Source organism: Lissotriton helveticus, chromosome 2_2 (assembly GCF_964261635.1).
Source record: "Lissotriton helveticus chromosome 2_2, aLisHel1.1, whole genome shotgun sequence".
In the NCBI taxonomy this organism is placed as follows: domain Eukaryota; kingdom Metazoa; phylum Chordata; class Amphibia; order Caudata; family Salamandridae; genus Lissotriton; species Lissotriton helveticus.
Genome location: NC_136060.1, coordinates 141,332,066 through 141,353,775, shown reverse-complemented (window position 1 = coordinate 141,353,775; position 21,710 = coordinate 141,332,066). Strand labels below are relative to the sequence as shown.

The following is a 21,710-nucleotide window of genomic DNA, read 5'->3' as shown; positions in this document are numbered from 1 at the left end:
ATGAGTCCCTGTGACGTGAGGAATCATTTTAAGCTTCCCGGCTCTGTTATCTCGAGATATAGAACTGCACTATAAATCCGCGCTATGACATTCAATCATCAATTAATCAGGATTTATAAAGTGTGGCTAATCACCCAAGAGGGTATCCAGGCACTAGCAGGGCCCGGAGTCTTATTCAAACAGCCAGGTCTTGAGTGCCATTTGAAATTCCGGAAGTGAGGTGATGGCCTGGAGGTGCTTGGGGAGGCTGTTCCACGTCTTTGCTGCAATGTGGGAGAAGGCGCATCCTCCACTTCTGCTTTGGTAGATGCGGGGTGTATGGGTAAGGGAAAGGGAAGTGGAGCATAGCCATCTCAATCATTGGTGGAAGTTCAGGCGGTGGTTAATGTATGTGGTCCTTGTTTGTGTAGACCCATGTGTGCATGGGTCATCAGCTTAAATTGGCATCTCTTCTGTACGGGAAGCCAGTGGAGTTGCCTGAGGTGGGGTGTGATGTGGGTTCGTCGGGGAAGGCCGAGGATGAGTCTGGCTGCAGTGTTCTGTATGGTCTGAAGTCTCTGTAGGTGGTGTGTGGCGATTTCTACATAGAGGACGTTGCTGTAGTCCAGTCAGCTGGTGATGAGGGACTGTGTCATGGTGCGTCTCGTGTGGAGGGATAGTCACTTGAAGATCTTAGGTAGCATGCGTAGTGAGGAAGCAGGCACAGGAGATGGCATTATCTGTCATTTTATGGTGAGCTTGTTATCAATGATGAGTCTGAGGTTTCTGGGGTGGTCGAAGGGAGTGGGTGCAGTTGGGGGACCTGAGTCTGAGGGCCCCCAGGTCATTCCATGTGTTGCTGCTGTTACCAAAGAGCATTACTGTTGTCTTGTCTGTGTTCAGTTGCAGGCATTTGTTCTTCATCCAGTCGGCAACGTTTGTCATTCATCTGTGGAAGCTGGTTCTGGTGATGGTGGTCTCGTCAGTGAGTGAGAAGATGAGTTGGGTGTCATCTGCGTAGATAGCAAATGATGTTGAGAAAATGAGATCTGACGAAGTTGGCCAGTGGGGTCATATATGCATTGAAGAGCGTGGGGCTGAGGGAGTGATCTCCTTTTGTTCAGAGGTGATCTCCTTTTGCTCAGTGATCTGAGGTGAAAGGTTCGAGGTGGATTCTCTGGATTCTTTCAGTGAGGAAGGAGGTGATCCATTTGAGTGCGTCCCACTGGTTGCCGATGTGGTGGAGTCTTTCGATCAGCGTGTGGTGGGATATGGTGTTGAAGGATGCCATTGGTTCAAGGAGGATTGAAGCTGCTGTTTCTCCTTGGTTGAGGAGGGTTTGGATGCTGAAAACGGAAAATAAAATTGTTTTGCAAGTAATCAATTTTAAGCATCAGAGACAAGCACAATTCTTAAGCATCAGTTTTCAGGGTAAACTCTGAGCACTAAAAGTTCCAAGCTGCTCAAGCTGCACCTTTTCATAACTCCATCTTCAGCCTTCCTTTGCAAGTGACATCTTCTTTGGGGAGTGAATCCTCTGCTTCGGGCACCTATGACACTCCTAGGGAGACAGAATTCTATCTTTGGCAGGGGGACAACACTATTTTGCTGTCGCCTCTATGGTCATCCTTTCTGTTGCCAGGCAGCACCTGAATTCCATTTTTGAAGTTCCTGGACTAGCCATAAGAAGGGAATGCCAAATGGCAGGAATTGTAAACGATACTTCTGTACCATAACATTCAGACAACTAAAATGAAGTTTAAGCATCCCAGGCAGATTCTTCGCTGGAATTCTTCTCATGCAGACGTCTAAAGCCGTGACCACAACTACAAAGTGACAATTAGACCCCATGACTACATTGCCCCCCTGCATCATATTCAGAAACCCACCTGGATACCTATTAGAAGCACTGCTCATGGATATTTACAACTGACAGGTCAACCATATTGCATCCCCCAATACACACATTTTCTTCCACCCCCTGCTCTGCCCCAAAATGTAATTAGGCCATGACGCCTTCACGATGCAGACCTCTCATCCCTACTATTTACTACTATCTGGTGGTAAATCTATTGAACGTGTAAAGAGCATCTTAGGGTCATAGTTGCAGAAACTGATGGCATAGGAGGACTCACAGCCAATGTATGCCTCCAGAGCTGTAAGATGGCAGGTGAGGCTGCAACCTATCTAAACTCCTTTGTTGATCCTCAGACACTGAAGAGACAACTTTACAATTCCTTAACCTTCAACTTGGCATCAAGTTTGAATAGTGCACCATCCCCAGCTACATGTTTTAACCCAAAACATGCAGTTGAATAATCCTAAATTATCAGTTCTCTCATGATATTTATCCAAATGTGCACTGTGCCCCTCGGAACGAGACAGGCATTAAGCACATGAGTCCTAACCTTAAAAGTACTACTTCAGAGGTGCCTTGAAATAACTAGGCATTGCCTTTCAGCAGCGATTATCAGCTTAAGCATAAAAAACACAAACGCCACTTAGCATTAGTGAATAAAATGCACATAAAGACAACAATCTTCATAATAATGAAAATATGATCTTGTTACCTTGTGTTTCACTGTAGAGGAGGGGAGACTCATTCAGTCAGCTACTGACCAGCATTGGTCAAAGAAAACAAACACAGAGGAGTGGTGTGGCTCACTGGTTAGAGGCGGCAGACCCGGGAGCAGAGGACGGCCCGGGACCAGGGTTCAATCCCCGATGCGGCAGGGTCTTGGACCAGGGTCAACGGACTCGATAATTCTCACCTCGGTGCCTACTCTAACCAGGGATCACACTCGGCAACTCTGGGCATTATCTTGCCTCATCTCCACAACGGCCCCCCACATACGCTGGGGATGCCTGGTTTCACCTTGGAGATACCCAGTAGGGACCATCTCACAGGGAAAGCCAGGACGGGTTCCCCAGCGGTCTACAGCGCAGAGATACTCCTTCGGGAGTCGATTCTAGCGCTTTAGAAACCCACAATCAATCATGCCTGGTTCTTGTGCTGGAGTAGAATGACGGTACATGGAAGCTCGAGCTTAGTAGAGCATGTGCACAATACTATAACTGGACATGGGAATGGTCATGGGAAGAACACTCCCCATAATCTCAGCAGAGATCATGGAAATCACCTACCACTATCCTGTAACAGCAAGTAACCCTACATTGGCCCCTACTCCCATTCGGAGTCTCAGCCGAGCCATGGCATGAGCAATACGTAGAATTATATAAGAACTACCATAAGGGAACGTGAAGTGTGGAGTCCAAGGTCAAAACATATCAGCGTATGAGGCTTGCATGAAAAAGGCAAGCCACATACTTGAGTTTGGGTCAAGATGTGTGTAAATACTAGATTTCTGCAACATTCCCCCGAGGAAAAAACAGGAAATCAAGGCCCCTAATCAATCCCCATCTGCATCAAAACCACAGCATGTGGCCAGCCTTCAAATAGAATGCTTGAGATTGAAGATGAATAGGCATTACTAATTGTAGGGAACCTTTAAAGAGGAATAATTTAAAGAACATAACTTTGAAGGTCTAATGTGTTCGAAATCAAAATACAGACTCCTGCAAATAAAGGCGTACTTGTTTAGTTAAGCGAGATGGCATTCAAAATACACCGATGGGGTACTTGAGGAAGACTTTTAGGAACATTTTGAGACTGTTGCCAGATGAACAAGACAGGCAATTTAATCCAGAAAATGTATTTGTTCACTATTATGTTTTAGTTCAACCAGACCATTTCTAGGATTTTAGTTATGCTTTAAAGGTTTGCAACATGTACAAAAGCCCAAAACACAAATTTCATGGGGACAAAACTGGACATCACTTTACTCACCTGAATTTTTGTTTGGTTTCATTTCTCTGGAGCTACCCTGAAGTGCTAACACTAACATTTTGTGTTGTATGGATTCAATGGCTCCTGTAAGCATCACCGTTATGGATCATATTTACCTGTACGTGTCCGTACAAACATGTCAAGAATATAGATGATATCTGACGCATAATCAAGGACGAACCACATTTCTATGTAGTCATGCTGAAGATCTTCAAAGCATGCCCTGAAAGGAAATGAAAACACCTGGGATCAGTGTGATACTCTTTGGCATGTGGTTAGTCCTTCCATTTACTTGGCATTTTCTTCTACAGGTGGCTATATTCTGTTTGTAGACTTTGTTTATTGTAAGATGGTTTAGTGCTGCATAAAGACAGCAATAGATAATGACTCCAATGTTTACTATGGCCACCCTTGAAATCCAAAGATGGAGGACAGCATCCATCAACGTCTAGCATCATGTTCTATGTTACTGGTGGTCATCATATGTCCATGAGGGCTGCATCAATACACCAATTTCAGTATAGCCACGTGTAGTTATTTATTTATCTAGCAGTTTTATAAATTGCTCAGGCATACTGAAACATGAAGGCATTTTGCATTATAAGAACAAACATTTGATATACATTGAACAGCTGAAACCTTAAGAAGGTGTTCAAACATTAAAACCACAAACAACTTGTGAGAAAGAGTTCAACGGCCCTCTTAGGCATGATACTTGTAATATTGAGGATAGTATGGATGAACATCAAGGATAGGATGAATTAACATGATTTAAGATACAAGATATGTACGAATGTAGCTGCAGAGAATAGGGTGTAAAGTAGAGGGCAGAAAGCCAGCATATCACAGTAGGGGGGCAGGTTAGTGGGTAAGGGCGAGTGATAGTTGGGAGTTAAGTATTAATCTGCTAGATGGTCTCTGAACATATGCTTTATTTTAGGTATTACTAGGACAATAGAAGGGTGGGTTCATTTCTGACATTGTCAGACACTGAGTGCCGTTGTAGAGTTGCATTTCCTCAAAAGACTCATTTTAGGCATTCACTGTTTTGAATTTTGGACTTTTCATGAAAAATATTACTTAAAATATGATACTGCTTATGCTATTATTATTATTATTATTAGGATTATTATTATTTAAAAGCATCTGGTCCACATAGACCAACGTTGGATACTCCTGTTGTGTGCCTTTCAAAATCACAAACTTTCAGCAGAAGTGTGCGTCATTGTAAATAAATGTAAAGATTTCATTTAAACTATGGGTGTCATCTTGGTTTTATCTCAAGTTATGACTGAATGCTGCGCAATGAATTTGTAGTGTTCAGTTACTTTGGTATACAATACTATTCTGTTAAATAACCCACATGTCTAACTGCTGTGGAATAGTCTCCCCCCTCTGTTTGACAGAGTATGACAGTGCATCTTTTTCTGTGGCCCCCCTTTTTTGTGACTGGATGTACAATCATATTGGACACTGAGAATCTGCTAACCACCTTCCAGTGCATGTGCTGTTATCTTTACAAAAGTTATGGCTTAAAGGTCAGATGCCACATTTGGGCTGCAGTGTGGTTTTATACTACCCACAAGAGTGCCTTCATAAGCCTGGCATATGGACTTTTATTACAGCCCTGAATGGCTGGAGCCAAAGTAGGCATCCATCACAAATCAAATTAAACCACTTCAGCCATATGGAAAAAAACATCTTTTGACATAAGTTAAATCACTTATATGTAGTACATTGGAGTCCACAATGCCTGGGTGCATAATGTGTAAAAGGGAAGGAATGCCCAAAATTGAGATTGGTTTGTCCTAGCAGCGACAGCATTAAAAGGTCTACTTCACTGCATAGGCTTTAGTATGCTTTGCCCTTTGTAAAACCCTCCTTACAAATGAAAGACGTATTTTCCAGTAAAATGGCTATGAAAATAATGCGTGCACCACTGTAATAGTTATCAAAAGTCAGTACATTGGTGGCACTGAGTACTTGATAAATATGCCCAGTAATTATTTTAATAAAAGCTGCCCATCAACTCCTAAAACCTGGATAGTCATTAAACAGTAATGCCCAGATAACCTTTCTCCAGTGGCAGTAATTTACATTCCCAGTTTTGATGATTAGATGTGGTGTCCCTTGCTAGTAAAATTAAAGTACTTTGGCCTCTCAGCTTACCTCTGTCAGAAAAGGAGGTGTGGTTAATTACAGAGCATGCGTCCCTCTTTATCTGGGAACGTGAGAACAGGAGAGTGACTGAGAAATAGATAGGCAATAAAAAAGGTTAGTCCGGAACTCCCAGAGAAACAATGCCGTAGTTATTAGGGCTCTGTTGTGAGACTAACCTTTGTATGGTGTCCTCTTTACCAACAATGTTGTTTCTTGTCGTCAGAGGAAGTGTCCTGGATCAGATTCAGACTGGGTTGTTTTTCCAAGGGAGAAGAGGTGTTTTTTGGGGAGAGGATGTGGGCTTACAGCTAGGGCAGTCGACCTCAAAGCGGGGGAACCAGGTTCGAGTCTCTGCAGGGACGCTTGTCCTGGTATTCTGGGCAAATCACTTAAACTCCCCATCCCTAACAAAAAACAAGCATTTGCAATGCAATAGGTCTCGCATTAGTAAAGTTTGAGCTATTGGCATTGTAAATGACACATTTTTTATTTATGTTTTGTTTTTGAAAATTGCGAAATTAATAGCTTTGTCATTTACAATGCCAATAGTTATACCTTTCGCAAATGTGACACCTATAGCCTTTGTAATCCAATTTGTGTTGTATTTACGTGACTTACATGTATTGATATTACAAATAGCAATGGCTTTTAATTTTAATAATGAATACCTAAATAAAAGTTATTGTAATTTATAATGGCAATAGCTTAAACTTTTGTAAATAACTTTTGTGAAGATTATGTTCAGTGTATTTTATTGTGACGAAAATCCAAGAACAGAAGTGAAATATTAACATGTTTTTGTTACATTGGTAATAAAGCTTGACACATTGAGAGAACATATTTGAACCAGTTGTTGTTGAATGGTTGCACAGATTGATGCTGTGGTGGCGCTGAGTGATGCTGTGATGGCGAACGAGTGATGCTTTGGAATTCAGTGATGCTGTGGTAGCGCTTTGTGATGTTGTGGTGCCCCTGAGTGATGCTGTGGTGGTGCTGAGTGATGCTGTATGCTATGCTATGTTTTGTTTTGCTATCCTATGTTTTGTTTTGTTTTGTTATGCTATGTTTTGCTATCCTATACTTTGATTTGGTATGCTATGCTATGCTGTGTTTTGTTATGCTATGTTTTGTTATACTATGCTATGTATTGCTATACTATGCTATGTTTTGCTATGCTATGTGATGCTATGCTATGTTTTGTAATGATATGCTATGTTTTGTTATGCTATGCTTTGTTTTGTTATGTTATGCTTTGTTTTGTTATGTTATGCTATGCTTTGTTTTGTTATGTTATGCTATGCTTTGTTTTGTTATGTTATGCTTTGTTTTGTTATGTTATGCTATGCTTTGTTTTGTTATGTTATGCTATGCTTTGTTTTGTTATGTTATGTTTTGTTTTGTTATGTTATGCTATGTTTTGTTATGCTATGCTGGTGAGGGTGTGTGAGGGTGGGTGAGTGAGGGTGAGTGACAGTGAGGGTGGGTGAGGTTGTGGGAGGGTGAGTGTGTGTGAGGGTGAGTGTGTGTGAGGGTGAGTGTGTGTGAGGGTGAGTGAGGGAGAAAGGGTTGTGAGGATGAGGGGTTGTGAGGGGGAGTGAGGGGGTGAGGGGGTGTGAGGGTGAGGGGTTGTGAGGGTGAGGGGTTGTGAGGGTGAGGGTTTGTGAGGTAGAGGGGGTGTGAGGGTGAGGGGGTGTGAGGGTGAGGGGTTGTGAGGGTGAGGGGTTGTGAGGGTGAGGGTATAGGGGTGAGGGTGAGGGTGGGGTTATGAGGGAGTGTGAGGGTGTAGGGGTGAGGGTGTAGGGGTGAGGGTGAGGGGATGTGAGGGTGAGGGGATGTGTGAGTGTGACGGGGTGGGGGTGACGGTGGTGATGGTGAGGGTGTGAGGGTGATGGTGTGAGGTGTGTGAGGATGATGGGGTGTGAGAGTGAGGGGGTGAGGGAGTGTGAGGGTGATGGTGGTGAGGGTGTGAAGGGGTTGTGAGGGTGAGGGGGTGTGTGAGGGTGAGGGGGTGTGTGAGGAGGTGTGAGGGTGTGAGGGGGTGAGGGGGTGTGTGAGGGTGAGGTGGGGTGTGAGGGTGTGTCAGGGGGTGTGTGAGTGTGAAGGGGTGTGTGAGGGTGAGGTGGTGTGAGGGTGGGTGAGGGGGTGTGTGAGGGTGAGGACATGTGAGGGTGAGGGTGTGGGTGTGAGGGAGAGGCATTGGACATTGAGGGACACAAGCACGGAGCACTGAGAGGAGAAGGCACGGGGCAGTGATGGACATAACATGAAAAAAGCATTTTTGCTAGAACGGTGCAGCCCACCCAAAAACTACTGGGTCCAAAAAAAGTTTTCAAAAAATGAGACAGCGAAAGATGAGCAACAGTGGAATGGATGTAATGAACAACGGGAATCAGTTGGGGGCAGTAACGGAGGAGCTTCGATGGTGAAATGAAAAATATTTAAAAGAAAGTGAAACACGTCCCCACAAACATATAAATGCTTACCTGTATGTGTTTTGAGCTTCAGTGTGTAGCTATTGTTCCTGTGGGTTTGTAAATCAGGCGCGCAGGTGGGGGGTGGGAGGGGCAAAGAAATCGGGCTTGCAGGGGGGAATGAATGAGCCACTCAACAGACATGAACAATTCATTCACTCACCATGTAGTGGATATTGGCAGTCATGTGAAGTCGTGCAGAATTATGTTTTGGTCAGCACAATCCAGATATAAAGTGCATCTTATCAAGCAGTTGTTAGTCTAGAGCTATGGGATTGCTGCGAGGCCATACTAATGGCAATACAGCGTTATGCAAATCTCTGTAACAACATATACTGTTAAAGGAAACTGCGCGTTGGCGTAGATCTATACACAGATATGTTGGGAAAAAAACACAAAACAATGCGGCGTCTAGGTAACTGGTACACTTTAAAAAATAATAAAAGGAAAGACTTCTTCTGATGAAACCTAAGGCAGTGACGTAACTGCCTTTCTGGTTTCATTAGCTGGAATAAAAACATAAGTTGATAGAACTGTAGTGAACTCGTGGGATAATTTGATGTCACTCTAGTAGGTTAGTGTACGCAGTTAGGAGTTTTGTAGACTTCGGTAGTGGGGGTGGGGGAGAAGCTGTGATCTCACTAAAAGAAACACCGACTACCGGCAACGGACACCGGGGCAAATTAAGCAGTGGTAAATTTAAAGAGAAGTTTCTGGCACCAGACTGCAAGGCACACTTGCATTTGAAGAATTCCTTACAAAGTGGATGAGAGGAAGGTGGACTGTGATATAAATGTAAAGCTTCTATGTGGTTTTGCATAGCATCCCTTTAAGACAACGCAGACCTGTGTGTATATTGGAACACAGGTACATTTTTTGGCTTGACTCGTTTAATCCCAGTGACAGCGGACCTCAACTGCCACTGGTCTGGAAACCACATCGTCTTCTGCGGCAAGTGCAGCTTATCTAATTGACGGATATATCTTTCAAACTGATGCGGGCTATCATGTAGCCGGCCAGAAAGGAAGCACACGGGACTCCATTCACATTTTAAACACACGGCCAGATTACATTAAAAATTTCACCCGCTCGTTATTTAAATCAGTCAAAGGCCCACTGCATCGTCCTGAGTGTAGATCATGTTTCCTTTTGAACGTTGTTGCCGGTGTTACTGTAGTGGATTGTTTTACATTAAAATACAAACTGCCAGTTTTAAGACTAACGTATAATGTCGTGGCTGACTGCAACAAAGGCACCTATTAGTAACAAAGAAACCCAACATGTGGATGAAACCCAACATGTACGTCCCCACAAACATATAAATGCTTACCTGTATGTGTTTTGAGCTTCAGTGTGTAGCTATCGTTCCATGGCCAAACACAACATATATGTCCACACAAACATATAACAAAATACGCCCAACGCACAGCCTCATGTAATACCATAATGAATACAGCAAATTAACCAATACAAAAAAGCATTGGCATTGCCAATAGGTCTCGCCTTTGGGACCTAATACGTTTTTAGCCATGCAACAGTTTATGTTGTTGCACCAAGGATATTGTGCTGTATAACTAAATACTCATAATGTCCCAAAAGCGAGACCTATTGGCTATGCCAATGCTTGTTAGAAAGAGCCACTGCGTGGTAATCATGTGAAGAAGCCAATGATCCCTCCACAAGTCATCCGGCGACAGGCCGAGGCTGGCATACTCTGGCACGCAACTGGTTCCCGGGATCTCGTCCATGGAGCTCCACAAGGTACGTCTCTTTCATGGGGGCGAGACACTGACATGCATGGGGCCAATGACACACCATGGACTCTCCTCCACTGCCCCTTGGCCCCGCATCCATTGGTACAGGGGGTCGGCTCCAGAGTGCCCGCATCACAGGTCTGTGTGCAACTGCATGCCTCACTCTGTTCTTCGCCCCGCCAATTATGTTGTAAATGAATGCCAGTTAGTTGGATGAACGCAACTTCTCTTATCTCTTTTTATTAAAAAAAATCACTTAATGTGCAGGGCCCCACCTGGGGATAACCTGCCACGCGACGCTAGGGGAAGCCACAGTCACTGAAGGTGGTGACGCCCACGTGCTGCAACAGAGCATTGTCAGGTGTATTTTAAACACTCCAATGAGCTTATTAATAAAGGGTTCACACGCTGTTCGAGGGTGCCCGGTTATTTCTCCAGTCGTTATCCTGGAAGGGATAATATGCACAACGGGAGCTGCAAGTCACCTGATATGCAAAGTCCGCAAAAAATGCGTGGGTGGCCTCGTGGCCGCACGCGGTGTCCTTAAATGCTCAGAGATAAATAAATCATTCACTGCAAACATGGCGCCCTTTACTATCACAAGAGAGGCTCAGTGCGGGCCTGCGAGGGCAAGAGTTCACATTAGTGTCGCAATAACATCAGTTGTACCTTGGGCTCAGTCCAAGGTCATGGTTGGAACTGACCTTCACAAGAGCCTGCCAGCATTTCTAAAGACCCCTCCAGCCTCCCAGGGGGAATACCGGACCGCATGCTCTTTTTGCATGAATGCATTATACTCTGCAGCATTAAATAACAATTGAATAACTTTTGTGCTGAAAGGGCGGCGACAGGGGGGGTGGGGGGAAGAGAGAGAGAGAAAGAGAGAGAGAGAGAGAGAGAGAGAGAACGAGAGAACAAGAGAACGAACACCGATGCATATGTCCATCTATGCCTTACTACATATCTGAATATCGACAGGAGACAGGAAGTTTCCTGCTCTAGGCTTCTGATAGAAATCATGGGCATCAAATGTGTTAGCCAAATTGTTTAGTTAAAGCATATGAAGTCTTCAACTCCCAGAATGCATAGCATTGCCAAATGAAAGTCTGTGCATGTAAACAACCATGCCAGGACGAAGTGACTTAATAACTCTACTTTAAGTGGATAAGCATATAAAACAAGCAAACAAATCCCCCCCGGCCCTCACTTACCTACCTCCGGCCACAGAAACGCTGGAACACGCTGTGACGCACACCGCAAGTCGGCCTGGAGCGCGCCTCGGCAGAGACGCGGGAGGACAGGAGCGTGACGCGCGTGAACATGCACGTTGACGTTCCCGTGCGCTCACCGACCTGAGTCGGCTCGTGCACAGGTCTGGAGCTGCTCGCTCACTGCTCTGACTCCCTTGGCAGGGAGCAAGGCGGCTATAAGTCTCGTTGGTGGCAGGGCTTCGCCCTGCAACGCCAGCAAGACCTAATGAATCTGTCCATCTGTAATGCAACTGGTGCTCCTGAAAAATGCTCTGATACCTTCAGGTCTAGTTTGTGCTATATAAAACTAAACTAAAAAAGGGGGTGTTTCCTTATTTTAGGAGAATGGCTAGGATAGTAGCAAAAACTCTACTGAGAGGTTTTGAGGTCCTGCCATCTTGAAAGATCCCCAGAGCAGGATCTAGAGTAAAGGGACAGGAAGTATGACTTGAATGCTGGTTTCACTGTGGGTTTGTGTTTGGAGTATCTGCATGCAGGAGCCTCAGCGTCTTGTGTCAGTGTGTAGGCGTGGAAGTCTTTTTCTCCTTCCTCTACCTTAGCAAGAGATGATGTATATATACCCAAAAGTGATACCCCCTGGTGATATAACTCGCAGTGTCATGTCGAACTAGGATTACGGAAGGAATGACCCGTGTACATAGTTTTTATGCAGGAGATGTTCGGCCTGCTGTCCAGCTGTGATTCCAAGAATCCTCATGCATAATGAACGAGGCTTAGGCTTTTAGGAGAAAACCCCAGGTCCTCTTAATCATTACCTCAACTAGGTAAAATGTTTGTCCTAAGAACCATTATGTATCGCAATATGAGGGCAATGTAGGTGAAAGGTGCAATTAGTACCAGAGCCGATATTGGGGCACCTATATGGAATATAACAAGAGAATGGGATTAGGATCTCTTGCCAAATCCCTTCCATGTGACTACTATTAGAAAAGTATCTCACCATCAGCACCTCATAAAGAACTGAACTTGGAGAAGATCAGAACCAGAAGAATCTTCACCTGTCTTTTGAAAGGACTGTGTTCTAGCCTGCTTTCCCTTTTACCCAAGAACAGAAAAGGCTTCTCAAAGGTCAGACCAACTGCCCTTCTGTTGGCTCAGGGACATGTGAGACAAGATGGGCAACTTTCCAGTGGGACGCCATTAGATAGATTGGCACTGGAATCTGTGCTGTTTCATCACATCCAAATACATGAAACCCTAGCTGCCCAGTGTCCTGCCTTGCACTGCTGGAAAAGTTTGACTTTCATAAATTCCTCTAGAAGAACATTGAAGCACCGCAGGGATGGATCTGACTTACACACAATTGTAATGAGACTACAAAGGCCCCATTCACTCAAGCCCATTGAGTCGCATTGGAGCTTTGGTTTTTTTTCTCAGTGTTTTTTTCTAAACTTTAAAACTTCTTATTTCCAGCTTGCTTAATCTGATCTTGACCGTTTTAGTGCCTTTTAAAATTCTTCCTCTTTGTCATAAATTGGCTTTGAAATGTCACTGATTGTTTTTCAACCCTCATGTTGTTTTGGTATTGCTTAATTTACTGATAGTTATCAGAGGAAAGACCTGTTGCTGTATGCAATATCTACTGGGGTATGCTAAAGTTTTCTTAGCGAAAATGTCTAATAACTTTCTGGGATTTCATGCCATGCCCCTACCCAGTTCATTAGTCAAGGCATATTTTCATGTGCATTGTTTTTTTGGTGCACCAATATGTAAAATCAATGTAGTGTAACATGACTTGTTGCCTAGGTAGCTCCCACTGGTACCATCGCCAGACCAAAGGCCAGAGAGAATGAGTAAAGCAAATATTTTATCAGTGTTTATGTTGTTACTCATCCTTTGCTCCATTTATTTAGATAGGCATGTTTTCATCTTGCAGGATTCTTATTTAAACTTTCACTCCTGGGTTTGAATGGATAAGTCCATTTTTGATCATGTGAATGTCATAGATTAGTCCTTACCAAATACTTTTTCTTACTTTTGTCATGTAGTTCCTATAAACCTACATAGGATCTGTGCTTTTAGACAATTTACACATTAGGATTGGTGTCCAGACTGATTCTAGACACCCCCACCAGGTATGCTAGCCTGCATACCAGCTAGCTCACAGTGCCACTAGAAACCCCTCTTACCAAGGAGAGCATAGTTCTTGGCAACTATCGAACATGACAACCCTGATCCCTCAGAATCATGGAAACAGTGCAATACTTTTCGTTCAGTCGCTTGTGCTCACTTTGTGTCAGAGAGATACAGAGTATAAACAGTGGGGGTGGGGGGGTTTCAATAAGCATTTATTGAACCAGGTTCATTCTAATGTAAAATAGGTGTGCTGAAATAAACATAATACAGAAACAGATATAAATGATCGTAAGCTCCAACAGAATAAAAGGATTTTAGATTTCCACCATAGTGCTAAAACTCCGAATACAGGCAAGTATAAAAATACATGCCAATAAAATGCGTACTCCTATGATGCGACCCTAACTACATGTACCTAAGTTTACCTAGTATGTATGTAGGTGTAAAAGCCAAGAATCCCTCTAGGATAACGTCGACCCCATTACCTGAAGTGAGAGACTGTGGGACCCCGGCTTGGCCTCGAGATGGATACCCTGCATGGGATGTCAGACCACTGCGAGCTGGAGTGTCTGCGTGCAGGAACCTCGGCGTCTCACGTCGGTGTGTCGTCATCGAAGTCCTTTTCTCCTCTCTTGCCTCTGAAGAGATATGGTGTTTGTATACCCAATGTGGTACCCCCAGGGGATGTACCTTGATGTGTCACGTCGGACTAGTATGACGGAAGGAGTGACCCTTATACATAGTTAATATGCAGGAGATGGTGCCCTGCTGTGTCCTGCTGTGATCCCAAGAATCGTCATGCATTATGAATGAGACTAGTTTTCAGAGACAACCTCATGTCATTTAGGCATCACCGTAACCAGGTAGAAGGTCAGTACCAAGAACCGTTATGTAGTGTAATGGCAGGAGAAATGTAGGTGAAAGGTCGGGTTGCTACCTGAGCCCATATCGGGCAGCTGTGTGAAACATAACACTTTCTATTTAGTCACTAACAAAGTTTTTTGCAATTAAAAGACAAATTGGAGAGGCCCAAGATTGTTTATCAAAATGCCCAATTGATTCATGATATACAGTTTGTGAGCACCGAGGTTATCATATCTGTATTTTAAACTCACAGGAATACTATTTTGATTGCTCCGTTGTTTGTTTTACATTTAGCAATTTTCATCTCTGATTACAAAGGCTGCAAAAATAGAGTACACCTCTGCTTTATAAACTATACAGTAATTAATTATGTAAAGTTGAGGGGTGACAGGGCTGTTTCATTCTTGGCATGTCTTCATCAATGCATAGCTGTGCTGTACAAGACACACAATAGCGATTCATTAACTGTGTTAAGGTTGTATGTCATAAAAAGTTGTTTTATGGCATCACAATCGGTATTCCTGATAAAAGATAATAAAGTGTCAGTTATACCACTGGGATTAAGCTTTGATGGAGAATCAGGCGCTCATTTCTCAAACAAATAGTTATATTACATGACCAGAGTATAAGTTACAAAATCTCACTGCCACCTATTTCAAAATGAAGTCAGCCTTTCAACTCCATTTAGGGAAGCTTCCACATGCACTTTTTAACTAATACAGCACAAAATTCAACTGAGTCTGCTGTATGTGGTATAGTAGGATTGTAATTTATAAAGAGGAGTAACAAAAGGATCTCTGTAACAAAAACTGAAACCCACTGTACTATCCACATGAATACAGTTCTGTAATGTGCATGGTACACATTCTTTGCAGAAGGCATATTAACCCTCTGCGCTAGTCAAAATTACTACTAGACAAAACTCCAATCAGCAGGAACATAACATTTAAGCACCTGCGTGCAGCATTATCTTGACATTTTTGTTGCTACCTGAATCCTGCTGGAGCACACTAGGAGCCCTGCAGCAAGCGAGTTATTTCTTGGCACAGAGATACATGTGAAGGAAATAAAACAAATAATGGCCTCATTACGATGGTGTTCGGACGAGCGTTCGACTGCAATCATATCGACCAGGTGTCCGACCGACTACATGTCGGTGGTTACACCTGCCCAATTACAGTGCGAGCGCCATGCAGACAGTCGGAAAACTGCACTTTTGCACTGCAGCTTGTGCTGCAGCCCTAGAAAAGGGCCTCAGCGGAAGCTACAATGCAAAAAACAGTTTTCAAAAATCCATGCACCATGTGCCAGGCACTACATGCATGGATGTTTGGGGGGGGCATCACATGTGCCCCTTTGGGCCCATTGTGGAGACCCACAAAGTTCAATTCCGTTTGACGATCAGACCGCCATGTAAAGGCAGAGGGAAGAGGGCCATCATCATTTCTACGGCGGTGCATCCACCGACACCGCCCCATTGTAGGGATTAAGGTCAGACTGACGCTCTGACGTGATCCTTGAGCCTGTTGGAGGTGTCGGTCGGTCCCTCGGTAGACTGCGGTCCGACCGACCGCATTGTAATGCGATAGTCAGACCGCTATGCTAGATGTCGGTGGGCCCGTCACTGACGGCCTGTCGGTGGGGGCCCACCAACATCATAATAAGGCCCATAGTGACACTATATAAAAATGTGCTGCATCATCATCAGGTATGTAGCAACAGACAGTTGTTAGCCAAATAGTGATTATGCGTAGAAAAACGTGATTCTGTAGGAAGCATAAAACAAACAAGACGTACATACATAACCCCATCACAGGCTTGGAGAAGGGCCTAGAACAGGCGCAGTATTGATACCAAGAGGAGGGTACTGGTTCTCCGAGGAAGAGAGGAAACTCTTGTGCTTGGGCAAAGCAGAGGCAGTTGATTGACTGGGGCCAAGCTCTGTAGCCCCAATAATAAAGAAAAAATACGAAAAATGGTTGAGCCACAGTAAAGAATCGCCTGTGGCCTCCACGAGTTGGAGCTGGACACCACTGAAAAATTAGAGGGCTTTAATTAGCAAAACAGCTCTCTGGAGGTGCGAGGAGACACAAACATCACGACCTGCTTTTCCCGGGCTGCCCTTCCAAAACGGTCCCCCTCTGTATTGAAGAGGGTGGGGTCCAGGGCCGGACTGGCTACCGGGCAGTTGTGTGTGCTGCCGAGCAGGGGGATGATTTCTCCGTGGTATGGGCGTATTTCGTTGATAGGGACCTGCGTGCGCTTTGAAAAAAAATAGCAAAACGAATTTCGTTTTGCACACACAGGTCCCCATCAACTAAAGCATCCCCCTGCTCAGCAGCACACACGTCTGCCCGGTAGCCAGTCCGGCCCTGGTGGGGTCTGCAGAATGAGTCCCCTCCTTCAATTGTTGATGCCATAGTAGTGGAGTACAGATCAGTTAACAGCCCTTGCGTGGTTGCACCTGACCCCCTAGGAAGCCCACCCACGCCATCATACATACCTCTGCTCTGGCCAGAGCTGGGGCCTCGGCAGGACCACCTCAGCTGCGATGTCAGGCGCCTGGCAGGAGGGCCGTCTCGCTACTCTAGCTGCTCATACAAACCACTGCCGTAACGTCACACAAGCCTGCTTCCACCACTGAAAATTATCCGTCCACTCTCAACTGAAACACATTTTAATCAGCAGTCGTCTCCGTGACGTGATACTACTGGACCAGGGTGTGCCTTTCTGTGAGGACTTGCAGGCAACCACAGAAGGAGAACAGGGATTTATTTTTATTAATTACCGGGCCTATTGCCCAGGGGAGAAATATCGCATAGACATGTAATAAGTGCCGGTGCTGAGCACCGGAAACCACTGGCACAAATTAAGCATGGCAGCAGAGGCTCTTTTGCTGGAAGGATAATGGTTTATCTGATTCAAAATAGAACTGCTAAACTGAATGTTTGACGAACAGAGTACTCCTCCCTGTTTGTACCCTGCCCACCAAACTCTTAAGGCCCTTGCTGATCTTCCCTGCAAATTAGTGCACACATTCCTTCCTTTATTTATTTTAAACCTGTGCCCTAAAAGTTAGACAAATTCTAGAGGCACATGTGCACTGAGCCATGCCATGCTGGCTGGCCTGGCTCTTCGGCTGAACGGAGCGCCCCGCACCCCCAACCCCCGACCCCCCAGAGCCTTAAGACCCTTATGGGTTAGTAGCGTGCTTTTCAATGCCCTGATTGATTGATTGATTGATTTTAATCCCATTTTAAGGAATTAGTTGAATATAATATTGCAAAATGTGCGTGCAGAAGTGAGGAGTGAATTCCTCCGCCACTGTGAAAAGTTGCCTACATGACCATAAAGTGTTGACCTTCCCAAGATTGTGCCCAGCCATAGCGAAATGTAGGTGGACAACTTCTGGGATCCAGCTAATGTGTAAAATGATGGCTCCATACCCCTGGCATCAACTCCTCAAAGTGTGAAGCAAGGACAAAATGATGATTAGATAGCATCAGACTTCCAGTTACATTCTTGACAGTCCGTTCACTGTTCCGTGGACTCTGATTTGCACTCTGTAGTATATTTGTATTATGGGTTCTTCTGCTTGGTGCACAGCTGTCCTTAAGCATGTTAACTCCAGGAGTGTTGTTGATCCTGGATTCTTTATGGGAAGAGGGGTCTGTTAGTAGTGGGTAGAGGGTGCACTGCGATGGTACTTTGAAGGTTCAACAGTGGAAAGGTAAAGTTTTTAGAATTGGGTGCTCTCTCAGGTAACGTCTCCGTCCGGTGGCGTTTACATGATAAAGAAAAGTAGTGCACGCATCAATGTGAGTGCATCCCTGTGGTTGAGGCACACCTTGGGGTTCACAAAAGACTCCAAAATGGTTGTATGTATTGATTTATTTTTTGTTCATAAGGTACTGTTCATGATATTTGTAGCATATCAGATGTAGGTAAATACGAACTTTTAACTTCTGAGGTATCATTCAAATTAAGACTCCAATGCATTTCGGGCTGATCTAGCCCTTTATCAAGGAGTTTCTGAAACGAAGAAGATATAACGAGCAGTCAGGTCTATAGTAAGCAAATGTATAGGTGGGGTTAATAAAGTAACAGGAGTGTCCGTGCTCAGGATTATAAAACGCCGTGGTGTTATAGGTTGCGGAAAAATGAGTGTGTAAGTGAGTGAAGGGGGGGGTTGAGTGAGGAACATAACCGGGGTGGTCGTGATAGGGTAGTGATGGAAGTTAAATGTGCAGTGAGGTGATCGTTGGTGGTCGAAGCCACGTACTTACTCGATGAACATGAGGTACTTCAAGTACAGCTGAAAAAAGAAGGTGGGTTCGTATAAGTATTCAGGCTGGTCAAGGGTTAACTAACGGAAACAAACCCGTAAAAAAGCATATATGACTTACTTGAAAGTACGAGCGTGATGTTCATGGGTAAACGCCGATATGCGGCTTCCCGGTGTAGTGTTACGTGAAAAAACGTAAGTGAGGCTTATAAGCATATGTAATAGGAAGAGCCTACGGGATACGGTGCTAAAAATAAAAGACGGACTCATGTGGCGGACATCTTGGGTGGAAAAAAACCTAAAGGTAAAATAATGGAGTAAATAAGTCGGTTAGACAAACAAATGAAAAGAAGAGAAGATGGTGTCATCAATAAGTGCAAATATAAGGGTGAAAAAGACATTAACAAAGCTGAAGACTACATGGGCGCAGTATAGAACAAAGTACGGCAGCTTTTCCAAAGGGAAGTAAACAAGTATAGCAGATACATTTATAAGTAACAACTAAATTCAATGCGGTCATTGAGTCCAAATGGTTTCATCGACTGGAGCCGATAAATCCATTCCATTTCACGCTGTAAAAGGAATTTGCGATTGTCTCTTCCTTCCTTTTTTGTAGTCGTTTCTAGGACAATGAATTTCAACTGGGCGATGTTATGTTTGAATTCTGAAAAGTGTGCTGCTACGTTAGATTTTTCATTCCTTGTGCGAATGTTCGATTTATGTTCATTAATGCGCACTTTTATTTTTCTCTCAGTTTTCCCTACGTATATTTTCCCGCAGGGGCATTTAAGTGCATTGATCAAGTTAGAAGTATCACATGTGGCATTAACATGAAGATTGATAACGGTCTCTTTCATTGGATGGGTGATGTTGTTACCTTTGATGATGCAATTGCAGTTGTTTAAATTCATGCATGGGCCGGTTCCTCTGTATTCAACTGTGGTGTCGGTGTTCTTGGCAAAGATTTCTTTGATGTTATTATTGCGGTGTAAGCAAAGATAGGTTGCGATTTAAATGCATCTTTGAAGTCAGGTTCCATTTGTAAAATAGGCCAATGTTTGAGGATAATTTTTTTGAAGGTAGCACTTGACGTGGAAAATTTAGATACCAGGACAATGCGTTGGTCTTTGGCTTTAATGATTTTCTTCAAAACTTCTTGTTGGCTGGTCATTTCAACGCGTTTGATAGCATCGTCAAGGACATTTTCAGGATATCCTCTCTCCTTGAATCGATCATGCATTTCATTGATCCGGTCATTAGATGTATTTTTAATGGACACAATACGTTTCACACGTAACGTTTGCGAATACGGGAGGTGTTTCTTTAAAGATCCCTGGTGGAAACTGGTGTAATGTAGGGTGTTGTTGCGATCCGTGGGTTTACGATACAGATCTGTAGTGAACCCTTGTCCTGTTTTGTAGATGTGTACATCCAAGAAGTTGATGTTAGTTTCACTCATTTGCCATGTGAGTTGTATGCGTTCATCTTTAGTGTTGAGTTCAGTCATAGCTTGTTTCATAGCTTGTTCCAAAGTGGATTTAGTGTCGTTCCAAATAATGAATAAGTCGTCGATGTATCTGACGTATAATTTGATCCTGTCATTGAAGTGTTTATTGCCATAGATATGTGACTCTTCAAATTCTTTCATGTAAATATTGGCGTAGGTTGGAGCCGCACAATTCCCCATAGACATTCCGGACAGTTGCAGATACCAGTTATTGTTATGTTCAAAGTAGCTGTGGTAAAGTGTGTATAGCATGAGTTCCATAAGGAATTCTTGCTTGCAGGTGTCAATGTCACTGTTAAGGATGGCTTTTTCCATGGCTTCGATACCCCCGGCATGGGGGATTGAAGTGTAAAGGGAGCTGACGTCAGCAGTGCATAGTATAATGGTTTCTGATTCAGAGAAGTTGATTGATGATAGTTTCAGTAGGAATTCAGTGGTGTCCTTAATGTAGCTTTTCATCTTGATTACTGACGGCTGAAGATATTTATCTAGAAATTTACCCACTGGTTCGTGTAAAGATCCTTTGATGGATACAATGGGTCTGAACGGCGGGTCTTCGAGATTTTTGTGGATTTTGGGAGACATGTGTATAGATGGACTCTTCGGATATTCACGTAGGTGGTAATTCTTCGTGCGATCCTCAATGGTGCCGGCTGCATGGGCTTTAGACACTATGTTTTGGAGCGTGACTTGAAATTGGTGTGTGGGGTTATTCTCCAATCGCATGTAAGTGGTTGCATCATTCCTGTTGTACATTTCGGTGTTGAGAATCACAAGGGCGCCGCCTTTATCAGCTTTAATGCATTTGATATCCGCATTGTTGGCGAGGCTTTTCATCGTGTCTCTATCTTTTTGTGTGATGTTGTTATATGCACTAGTCTTCTTAAAGTTGATTTTAGTCAAGTCGTTTTTAACTAGGTTTTCAAATAGGTCTATGCATTTATGGCTGCATGGTGCTTGATAGTTGCTGGAAGGACGTAGTCCCATAAGTTGGTCTGGTTTAGCTTCAGTGTTAGGGGGTAACACGTTGTCAAAGAAATGTCGTAGTTTGAGTTTCTGTGTAAGTTTAAACGTGCTGACTTCAAGTTCTAGTAGGTTAGTGTGAGTAGTGGGGATAAATGACGTCCCTTTTTCCAATAGGTGCATTTGGTGTGGTGAAAGAGTGGTATCCGAGATGTTAATGACTAAGTGTTTTTTTTGGGTTTGGTATCTTTCTTCAGCACAGTACTGCACGTGGTTGGAGGGCTTTTTTCTTTTTCCTTTATTTTTGCTCCTCCTGGGTCTTCTGTTTCTTCCTGGCCAGGTTCTAAAAAATTAACCGGAGTGGTTTGTTGTCCTTCTTTAGAGGAAGTAGCTTCATTACTTGGCTGTTGGTTAGATCTGGGTGCTGTTGTGGTCTGTGTGGTGGTTTTTCTAGGTGGACGGTAGGTGGAATCACTTCCAGATGATGAAGTGTCTGTTTGGGCATTATATGGTTTATTACGACGTCTTTGGGC

The 21,710-nt window shown here is 43.9% G+C and overlaps 1 protein-coding gene across 1 annotated transcript in view; it reads right to left on the bottom strand.

The window, feature by feature from the left end:
- Positions 1 to 21,710, bottom strand: part of CNGA1 (cyclic nucleotide gated channel subunit alpha 1) — a 337,250-nt gene that overhangs the window by 32,041 nt on the left and 283,499 nt on the right. Inside the window, exon 7 of the mRNA XM_078678224.1 lies at positions 3,943 to 4,049. Coding sequence (XP_078534350.1) covers positions 3,943 to 4,049 — 107 coding nt within the window. The remainder of the gene's footprint in view (positions 1 to 3,942; positions 4,050 to 21,710) is intronic.